The sequence below is a fragment of the Sinocyclocheilus grahami genome, unplaced genomic scaffold, assembly GCF_001515645.1.
Source record: "Sinocyclocheilus grahami isolate Dianchi unplaced genomic scaffold, SAMN03320097.WGS_v1.1 scaffold59.1, whole genome shotgun sequence".
Classification (NCBI taxonomy): domain Eukaryota; kingdom Metazoa; phylum Chordata; class Actinopteri; order Cypriniformes; family Cyprinidae; genus Sinocyclocheilus; species Sinocyclocheilus grahami.
The window spans coordinates 1,020,600-1,030,183 of NW_015505238.1; the positions used below are offsets into that span (position 1 = coordinate 1,020,600).

The following is a 9,584-nucleotide window of genomic DNA, read 5'->3' on the forward strand; positions in this document are numbered from 1 at the left end:
TAATTTATTTAAAAAAAAAAAAAAAAAAAGGTACTTAAAACCCAATGCATGCAAGGCATATTGGTGCCATCTGGTGGGGGGGGTGGGAATCATATAATACCATGGTGCAACCACTAGATGCCTGTATAGCTAGTATATGAAATTCATCATTTTCAGAAAAATGTTTCAGGTTTTGCACATACACATTATCAAAGACTACTTCATTGTGACGGATTTGTAGATTGTACAATTCCAATGAAGGAATAAATTCAACACAGCCGTCTAAAATGACCGGGTTAAATTAAATTTAAAGCTTACCTCAGACTTCCAGTGCTCTTACTGTTGTGCAGGGTCTTCTTAGTGGGTTTCTGTGATAGCAAAGCTCATAAGTAAAATATAAATTAGGCACCCACAAAGATGACATAACAAATGGAGGGTCAGTACCTTTGGGCCTTCAACTGGAGCGGCCTTGTTTTGACCTGATGACCTTGGCTGGCCTACTGTGGCACTCAAACCTAAAAGTAAAGCTAACCTTAAAAGAATGAAAGTTACATAAAAAAAAAACATTTTATATAGTTTAAATTAAACCTTTTTTGCTTGGCTTTCGAGATAAGGGTTTCTGAATTTCTGGAGACGCACACTAAAAGAAAAAGAAAACAACCACCAGCGCTGATGTAAGTGGTGCGGTTACCTTAAGCGAACACTAGAGGGCAGTGACATTATTTTACCGTGAGCGCCATGGTGACCTCCCCCACAGACGTGTCACCATCTGAAAAACAGGAGAGGTTATAAATAATAAAACCAATCAAGACAGGACAAACAGTCTGTTATACTACCATTCATTAGGTCTTTTATCAGCGTGGTGTGGAGCGACTGCGGCATTTTCATCAGCTCTATTTTGAAGACTCTGTCCACAGTGGCCAGTAATTTGTTCAGATTAGCCTCCATTTCATTTATCCGGTCCTGGGCTGTTCCGGTGCAAGTAAAAGACTGGGTTCGTTCATATACACACACACACATATACACATATATATATATATATAAACAGGAAAGAGCACATATTGATTGTAATATATGACTGACCTTCCTTCTCAAACTGCTGTATAAACAGCTCCTTTCTCTTAGTAACGTTAAGTCTAATTTTCTGGTCATAGTTGTGCTGCCCGTCGGGCTGCCCGGCAGAATCCTGACTGACTTTTCTAGCTCTTCGTGAAGTCATGCTAATAACAACACAAGACAGACCTTCAGAACTTTTTATAAACAGTACAAAACTCGGAGCAGGTGTTCACCAATTACCTTCTTCTGTTTTAATAGCGAAGGTTCAGTAAAAATGTTCACTAGCGCCACTTACTGGCCTGGACGCGCTTGGTTCAGGTTTTTCCTCAAACTGGCGCTCGGCTGCTGGCGAATCTCCGGCTAGAAGCTGGGCGTGCGCACATCAATACAGCGTAATTGTTGTCACACTGTACAACAATAATGACTATTTTTAGATTATTGTAAGGGGTAGGTTTAGGGTTGGGGTAGGTGTAGACGTTACTAAAACGCAATCTATTTTAGGCGACGATACGCGACGTCATATGTGTGCGACACATTTCGATGTCTAACGTTACTACGCAAGCCTCCTGTCACGCACGCGAGTGTTTGATTCTCACATGTAAGGTTTCTGGCAAATATGGGTAAAATACTGGATGATGCCGTGGATAGTGGCGGAATAGATGTGATTATTCAGAATGAACGGGACAAAACGGCACCACGGTGTCCACATGGTATGAGATCAATTATACGTTTATTGCTGCCGTGTCAATTTTCTTATTCTAAAATGTAATGTTAATTAATACCATATGTAATCATCGATACGTGCTTTTCCCAGGACCCGCTCTGTTGTTCGAGAAAACTGGCCATGGAGAGGAGAAAGGAAGGAGATTTTACGCGTGTTCTGCTTGTCGGGACAGAAAAGACTGCAACTTGTTTCAGTGGGCAGACGAAAAGGTTAACTAGGACTAACATAGTATTTATTGTTGTACCAATTTTAATGTAACGGGTTTACAAAGGTTCTTTAATTAAATACTTAGAATTGTACAAGCAAATTTAAGTTTGAATAAAATAAGACGAATATATTAAATCCTGTAAAGCCTCACATGAAGTAATAGTTATGGGTCAAAGACGAAAGAGGCTTTTCAAGCATCAAAACAATAAGTGTAATACAGCTTTGAATTGCTGTTTTTTCGATACATTAGAAAGTGTCCTGTTTAATTAGTTTTTTTTCTGCGCAAAACAAATACCATGGGCTACATTTTTGCCATGATTTACAAAAAACAGCCACTAAAATGTCATTCAGTGTAACAATCTTGTCAGGCATATTTGTGACCCTGGACCACAAAACCAGTCATAAGCGTCAATTTCGAGAAATTGAGATTTATACATCATCTGGAAGCTGAATAAATAAGCTTTCCATTGATGTATGGTTTGTTGTGATAAGACAATATTTGTCCGAGATGCAACTATTTGAAAATCTGGAATCTGAGGGTGCAAAAAAATCAAAATACTGAGATAATGGCCTTTAAAGTTGTCCAAATGAAGTTCTTAGCAATGCATTTTACTAATCAAAAATTAAGTTTTGATATATTTACGGTAGGACATTTACAAAATATCTTCATGGAACATGATCTTTACTTAATATCCTAATGAATTTTGGCATAAAAGAACAATTGATAATTTGGACCCATGTATTTTTTTTTGCTATTGCTACAAATATACCCCAGTGACTTAAGACTGGTTTTTTGGTCCAGGGTTACATTTACCACAAGAATCCGTTCATAACCTATGAAAAGACTAATTAGTTTTACCCCAAATACTACTTAATAGTAATTTTACATTTTTAAACTATGCCACTATCCCATTTTGGCCATTTGTCAGCAATAAACTCATTTTTCAATGCAATAAAATGTAGTATGCACACTTATTCTTTTATATACTTTAATATGTTCAGGTCAGAATAAGCATTCCGTTTCAATTTTTACATAAATATAAGTCTTTGGAATGGAACATCATTTCACTCACATTTTGACATTTTATTCTCCCCAAACTTAACTGAAACCTTAAAAGTAGACACTTTACATGCATTTAATGTGTTTTCTATGTATATAAAATCACTTGTATAATTTCTTTTGATGTGGACATTAAAATGTATTTGACCCTTATACAAATCTGAAAGTATAAAAGTTGTAAAAGTCAGTTTTTTTTATAGACTTACAGAAAAATGGAATTATCAATCAGGCAACAGAAGACACATAGTAGATTGTGAGCATCAGGTTTTTCAGCAAGGTTTAGAAACGTATGTACCAAATATGATACAGTAAGATTTATAGGGTTAATATAATAAACTAAAACATGAAAGCTGAACGCAAGCATGTAAGACATAATACAACAAAAATTAAACCTTAATCAAAGAAGACAAAAACATCTGTATGAATACTATTTTTTTTTTTTTCATTCACTTTTTGCATTTAATTTATGCTTCAGATATCTGAGGCAAGGATGCTTGCCAGAGAAGAACAGAACCGCTCCAAGATGCCTCTTTTCAGTCATCAGGAATACAGCTCTAGGTAAATAACTTTTATTTTAAAAACTACACTCATCAAATAAGATACTGGCATGTCTGTTTATGGAAAGAGGAAATGACTGAAAACTGAAAAATAGCACCAGAGATACTACGACTCAACAAAATCTTTCATATGTGTACGTTGGTTTCTTCTACAGATTTAGAGCGTTTGTTTCTCTCCCGCTGGAGCAGAGAAGGTTCTGTGTGGACTGTCAGCTGCTGATTCTTCCTGAGGAACGGGCAAATCATGCGAAACACAAGGCACTTTCTGAGGACACCACAGTGCAGCGATTGAAAAGGCCCAGTCTACTGCTGTGTCCTCTAGATAACAAGAAGAGTAATGCACAATATCTGTTTGCGGATCGGAGCTGTCATTTCCTCCTGGATATGCTCTTGGGGTTAGGCTTCCAGAACATTCTCTGTGTTGGGACACCGCGGTAAGTGTAAGCAGTTATTGTTATACAAATTTCTATATTTTAAAAAAATCGTAAAGTGTGTGCAATTATTTTCCTGTCAGTGAAATTGGCTAAATATCCAATGTAATGTACAATCGATAACATATCTCCACATTTTAACTTTATAATTGAAGATTCTCTTGTACACATTCACAGATTACATGAGGTGATTAAGTTGCGGAATATGGAGGGCAAGAGTCCTAAAATGAAGAGTTTATTGCTGGATATTGATTACAGGTAAACACAATACAACATAATTCTTTGCAAATACAAGCTTAAATAGCCACATAGACATAGAATTACATTCTGTTAAAGCAGCACTATGTAACTTCTTCTGTGTTCAAAATATAATGAGCGAATACATCATGAATTAATCTTCCAAACCACGTTTTTGTCTTATTCCGAATCACTACGGTACACTTATAATAAGTACTTCTATTTGGACTAGTGTAGCCTGGTCGGGTCGTCACCGCTGCGGAGTAACACATACCTGCTTGAATCGCCATAGACATAAACTTAGAGAAGTAGCTCCGGTTGGAATGTTCTTCCGCGGGATGTGTGCAGTTCTGTTTATTAACCGCTAGAGCGCCAGTTTAGTGCTTCTTTAAGACGGTGCGCCACTCTTTTTGAGTATTTTATGTTGTTTGGAGTTTAATTAAGTACTAAGGTGGTAGTCGACTCTTTTTAAAGGAGACGAAGTGAAATTATTTCAAAATATGAAAGTATCAAAAAGTTATAGAAGTTTACATTTACTGTAAAGAAAACACACTGTACTATTTTTATTTTATATAAAATAATTATTTTTCATAACAGGTTTTACTCTAAAATTGCTATAAAATTAAAGCCTTATGTCTAAATAAGTTATGTTCCAAATTTGAAGTTGATATAAAAAAAATTTGAGGTTCCTGTGAGATTTTATTTAGGGCGTTATACCACAAACAGACACCGTTTGACACCCAAACTCTACTGAATTTTTTTAATGCATTTTTCTGTCACAAATGTCAAAATTTCTCTGTCAATTTGACTATAAATAAATAACCACCAAATATGGAATCGTGAGATTCAGACCTTTCAAACGATATGTATTTTGTCAAGATTATAAAAAGTTTTGATTCTAAAAGACCGTAATACATTTTGTAATATGACATTTGACCCCACCTGCTAAGAGGGAGGAGACCGCCAAAAGATTTAAAGGGGTCCTATTATGCTCTTTTACAAAGTCTTGATTTTGTTTTGGGGGTGTACTAGAACATGCTCTCATGCTTGGTGGTTCGAAAAACACATTATTTTTCACATAATTTACATAAATCTGGAATCTGAGGGTGCAAAAAAATCAAAATACTGAGATAATGGCCTTTAAAGTTGTCCAAATGAAGTTCTTAGCAATGCATTTTACTAATCAAAAATTAAGTTTTGATATATTTACGGTAGGACATTTACAAAATATCTTCATGGAACATGATCTTTACTTAATATCCTAATGAATTTTGGCATAAAAGAACAATTGATAATTTGGACCCATGTATTTTTTTTTGCTATTGCTACAAATATACCCCAGTGACTTAAGACTGGTTTTTTGGTCCAGGGTTACATTTACCACAAGAATCCGTTCATAACCTATGAAAAGACTAATTAGTTTTACCCCAAATACTACTTAATAGTAATTTTACATTTTTAAACTATGCCACTATCCCATTTTGGCCATTTGTCAGCAATAAACTCATTTTTCAATGCAATAAAATGTAGTATGCACACTTATTCTTTTATATACTTTAATATGTTCAGGTCAGAATAAGTATTCCGTTTCAATTTTTACATAAATATAAGTCTTTGGAATGGAACATCATTTCACTCACATTTTGACATTTTATTCTCCCCAAACTTAACTGAAACCTTAAAAGTAGACACTTTACATGCATTTAATGTGTTTTCTATGTATATAAAATCACTTTTGTATAATTTCTTTTGATGTGGACATTAAAATGTATTTGACCCTTATACAAATCTGAAAGTATAAAAGTTGTAAAAGTCTGTTTTTTTTTATAGACTTACAGAAAAATGGAATTATCAATCAGGCAACAGAAGACACATAGTAGATTGTGAGCATCAGGTTTTTCAGCAAGGTTTAGAAACGTATGTACCAAATATGATACAGTAAGATTTATAGGGTTAATATAATAAACTAAAACATGAAAGCTGAACGCAAGCATGTAAGACATAATACAACAAAAATTAAACCTTAATCAAAGAAGACAAAAACATCTGTATGAATACTATTTTTTTTTTCATTCACTTTTTGCATTTAATTTATGCTTCAGATATCTGAGGCAAGGATGCTTGCCAGAGAAGAACAGAACCGCTCCAAGATGCCTCTTTTCAGTCATCAGGAATACAGCTCTAGGTAAATAACTTTTATTTTAAAAACTACACTCATCAAATAAGATACTGGCATGTCTGTTTATGGAAAGAGGAAATGACTGAAAACTGAAAAATAGCACCAGAGATACTACGACTCAACAAAATCTTTCATATGTGTACGTTGGTTTCTTCTACAGATTTAGAGCGTTTGTTTCTCTCCCGCTGGAGCAGAGAAGGTTCTGTGTGGACTGTCAGCTGCTGATTCTTCCTGAGGAACGGGCAAATCATGCGAAACACAAGGCACTTTCTGAGGACACCACAGTGCAGCGATTGAAAAGGCCCAGTCTACTGCTGTGTCCTCTAGATAACAAGAAGAGTAATGCACAATATCTGTTTGCGGATCGGAGCTGTCATTTCCTCCTGGATATGCTCTTGGGGTTAGGCTTCCAGAACATTCTCTGTGTTGGGACACCGCGGTAAGTGTAAGCAGTTATTGTTATACAAATTTCTATATTTTAAAAAAATCGTAAAGTGTGTGCAATTATTTTCCTGTCAGTGAAATTGGCTAAATATCCAATGTAATGTACAATCGATAACATATCTCCACATTTTAACTTTATAATTGAAGATTCTCTTGTACACATTCACAGATTACATGAGGTGATTAAGTTGCGGAATATGGAGGGCAAGAGTCCTAAAATGAAGAGTTTATTGCTGGATATTGATTACAGGTAAACACAATACAACAATTCGGTTACACTTTATTTTAAGGTTCCTTGTTACAGTGTAATTATACATTTAAGTACTGTGTAATATTAATTAACTACATGTACTTACTATATGGTTATTAAATTATGCATCATTTATTGTTATTATAATTGTAAGTACATGTAACTTGTAACAAGGACACCTTAAAATAGTGTTACCCATAATTCTTTGCAAATACAAGGTTAAATAGCCACATAGACGGAATTAAAGTCTGCACCAGACTTTGAGTATTTTGTGGAATTTATATTTATTTATTAGTATACATTTTTATTATATACTACACTTTTTATATCGTTTTGCATAAGGTAGAAGAGTAGACTGTTCCTCCAGTTTACCTTGATAACCTTTGCGTTTTTGTACAAGACATAGGACTATATATTATATGCTTGCACTATTAATAACTGTTAATGCTCATAAAGATTGTCCTGTATCTAAGAAATATAATATACATTACCGTTCAAAATTTTTGTCTTTTAAAGAAATTAACACTGTTATTCAATAAAGATTTATTAAATAGATCAAAAGTGTCAGTAATGTTCTAAACCAATGTTACAAAAGATTTCTGCTTGACATAAATACCGTTTATTAACTTTATTGTTTTTATTATTGCTAATAATAATTAAAGGCTGAGATCGCATATTTCCATTTGATGATGGCCTTTGTCTTTGGGTGAAAAAAAGCGGAAGGCTGGGTAGAGAGGCTCAGTAAACTGATGATATGCTCTTTCAAACACAACCGTTTGCACTGCTGAAAACTCTTGTAGCGTTCTCATAGTCTCAGCATCATAAAACACCAGACGGCCCTTCTGATACTTTACAAACACCCCTACTCTGTTTGGTGCTGCCCGAGCTGCTGTGACGGGTAGTGCCACATGTCGATCGTTGTGCCAGGCCATGAGATGCCCATTCTGAAACTCAAGACTCCACGAGCACCCGTTCCTTCCAAGCTTGGCATCTTTGTCCCGTCCTCTCCTCTGTAGGCTGCCATAAGCCACGCCCACAGCCCATGATGGACAGCAGTGCACATCTACCTCCCAGTAGTGCTGCCCAGATGTAACAGCAACGGAGCCCAAGGCGCAGTATAACTGATCAAACCTTAGAGGCTCATTGGGAATGCAGCGATCCTCTGAGGAAAGGCACAGGCCTCGTCCTTCTGAGGTCAACTTGATCTGTTTGTGACAGGTCTGTTTGTCAATTGCCACATTAAAGGAGTCTGTCAAGATGAAATTCAAGAATATTCAGAAACTTCCGATTTACTTACAGCATATTCTGAACATTTCTTGTCCATTAGCTAATCCTTTCAATACAGTATGATATATGGAGTATATAATACAGTCTAAAAAATTATGCAAACACATCAATTATAATTTTTTTTAAATTATAGTATGCAGGATATACACTACCATTCAACAGTTTGAGATCAGTATGGTTTTTTTTTTTTTTTTTTTTAAGAACTTATGAAATATTATTACAATTTAAAATAACCATTTTAATAGATTTGAAAATGTATTTTATTCATGTGATGGAAAGCTGAATTTTCTTAATTATATTAAAATATTAAATATTTCTTAATTATTAACAATTCTGGGGGAATATATATATGTGTGTGTATATATATATATATATATATATATATTAAAAAAAATCAACATTCTTTGATAAATTAAAAGAACAGAATTGATCATTTATTTGAAATAAAAATCTTGTAAAATTATAAATGCCCCTACTATCACTTTTGATGTGTCCTTGCTGAATTTTTTTTTTTTTTTTTTTTTTAATCTTACTGACCCCAAACTTTTGAACTATATCCTCCTGAGAACCAGAAATAAAAAGCTTTGTGAATTTAGTATTTTTTCATGTCATTACATTGTTTAGAGCATAAGAAAAAAATGGTAAAATAACATTTTTGAAAAATTATGTTTTATTCATAAGTTATGCTATGTCCTCTGTAGAGGACACCAGGACTCAGTTTTTCTAAAAATAAAATGGCAAGAGTAGACATGAAAAGGCAAAAACAATGGGAATTTTTTTTAAATCACCAATCAATTTTTAGGTTTCAGGATTTTTTTATAACTAACTTTAAGGATGGCTCTCAACTATGTTATAAAATATATAACACAATGATTTGATATACCATTTTGCTTTATGCAATATGTGTGTAAAAATTCCATAAACTGGTTTTCCCATTAAGCACAATGTTATCTATACACTGTATCTAATTTGCATATTAAAGTGCTGTTGGGACAGCATGTTGAAAAAAGAAGTGTAATAATGGGAGTAGTCATTGGCCAGATTTTCATAATAATATCTAATATTTCATAAGAATATTGATATATAATTTGTTTTCCTATTCAATTCTTTTGTCTCCCAAAATGTGTAATAAACATGCTTTCAGTCCTGGTGTCCTCTACAGTGGACATGTAT

The 9,584-nt window shown here is 34.3% G+C and overlaps 3 protein-coding genes across 5 annotated transcripts in view; 1 reads left to right on the forward strand and 2 right to left on the reverse strand.

The window, feature by feature from the left end:
* LOC107584382 (borealin-2-like) overlaps positions 1-1,234 on the reverse strand; it is a 2,598-nt gene extending 1,364 nt beyond the window's left edge. Inside the window, exons 1-6 of the mRNA XM_016270971.1 lie at positions 1,063-1,234; positions 816-947; positions 708-748; positions 568-619; positions 424-494; positions 298-347 (exon numbers count right to left, since the gene is read on the reverse strand). Coding sequence (XP_016126457.1) covers positions 298-347; positions 424-494; positions 568-619; positions 708-748; positions 816-947; positions 1,063-1,198 — 482 coding nt within the window. The 5' untranslated portion in view covers positions 1,199-1,234. The remainder of the gene's footprint in view (positions 1-297; positions 348-423; positions 495-567; positions 620-707; positions 749-815; positions 948-1,062) is intronic.
* A 77-nt stretch (positions 1,235-1,311) lies between these two features.
* zcchc4 (zinc finger, CCHC domain containing 4) overlaps positions 1,312-9,584 on the forward strand; it is a 22,373-nt gene continuing 14,100 nt past the window's right edge. For 2 of the 3 annotated variants that reach the window (XM_016270965.1, XM_016270966.1), the window contains exons 1-5: positions 1,312-1,745; positions 1,850-1,968; positions 3,502-3,584; positions 3,739-4,017; positions 4,192-4,272. In XM_016270965.1, coding sequence (XP_016126451.1) covers positions 1,652-1,745; positions 1,850-1,968; positions 3,502-3,584; positions 3,739-4,017; positions 4,192-4,272 — 656 coding nt within the window. In that variant the 5' untranslated portion in view covers positions 1,312-1,651. Of the gene's footprint in view, positions 1,746-1,849; positions 1,969-3,501; positions 3,585-3,738; positions 4,018-4,191; positions 4,273-6,338; positions 6,437-6,590; positions 6,870-7,043; positions 7,125-9,584 lie in introns of those variants that run through there. The other variant, XM_016270967.1, reaches the window with a different exon arrangement.
* Positions 7,727-9,584, reverse strand: part of LOC107584381 (tripartite motif-containing protein 14-like) — an 11,939-nt gene continuing 10,081 nt past the window's right edge. Inside the window, exon 7 of the mRNA XM_016270969.1 lies at positions 7,727-8,373. Coding sequence (XP_016126455.1) covers positions 7,781-8,373 — 593 coding nt within the window. The 3' untranslated portion in view covers positions 7,727-7,780. The remainder of the gene's footprint in view (positions 8,374-9,584) is intronic.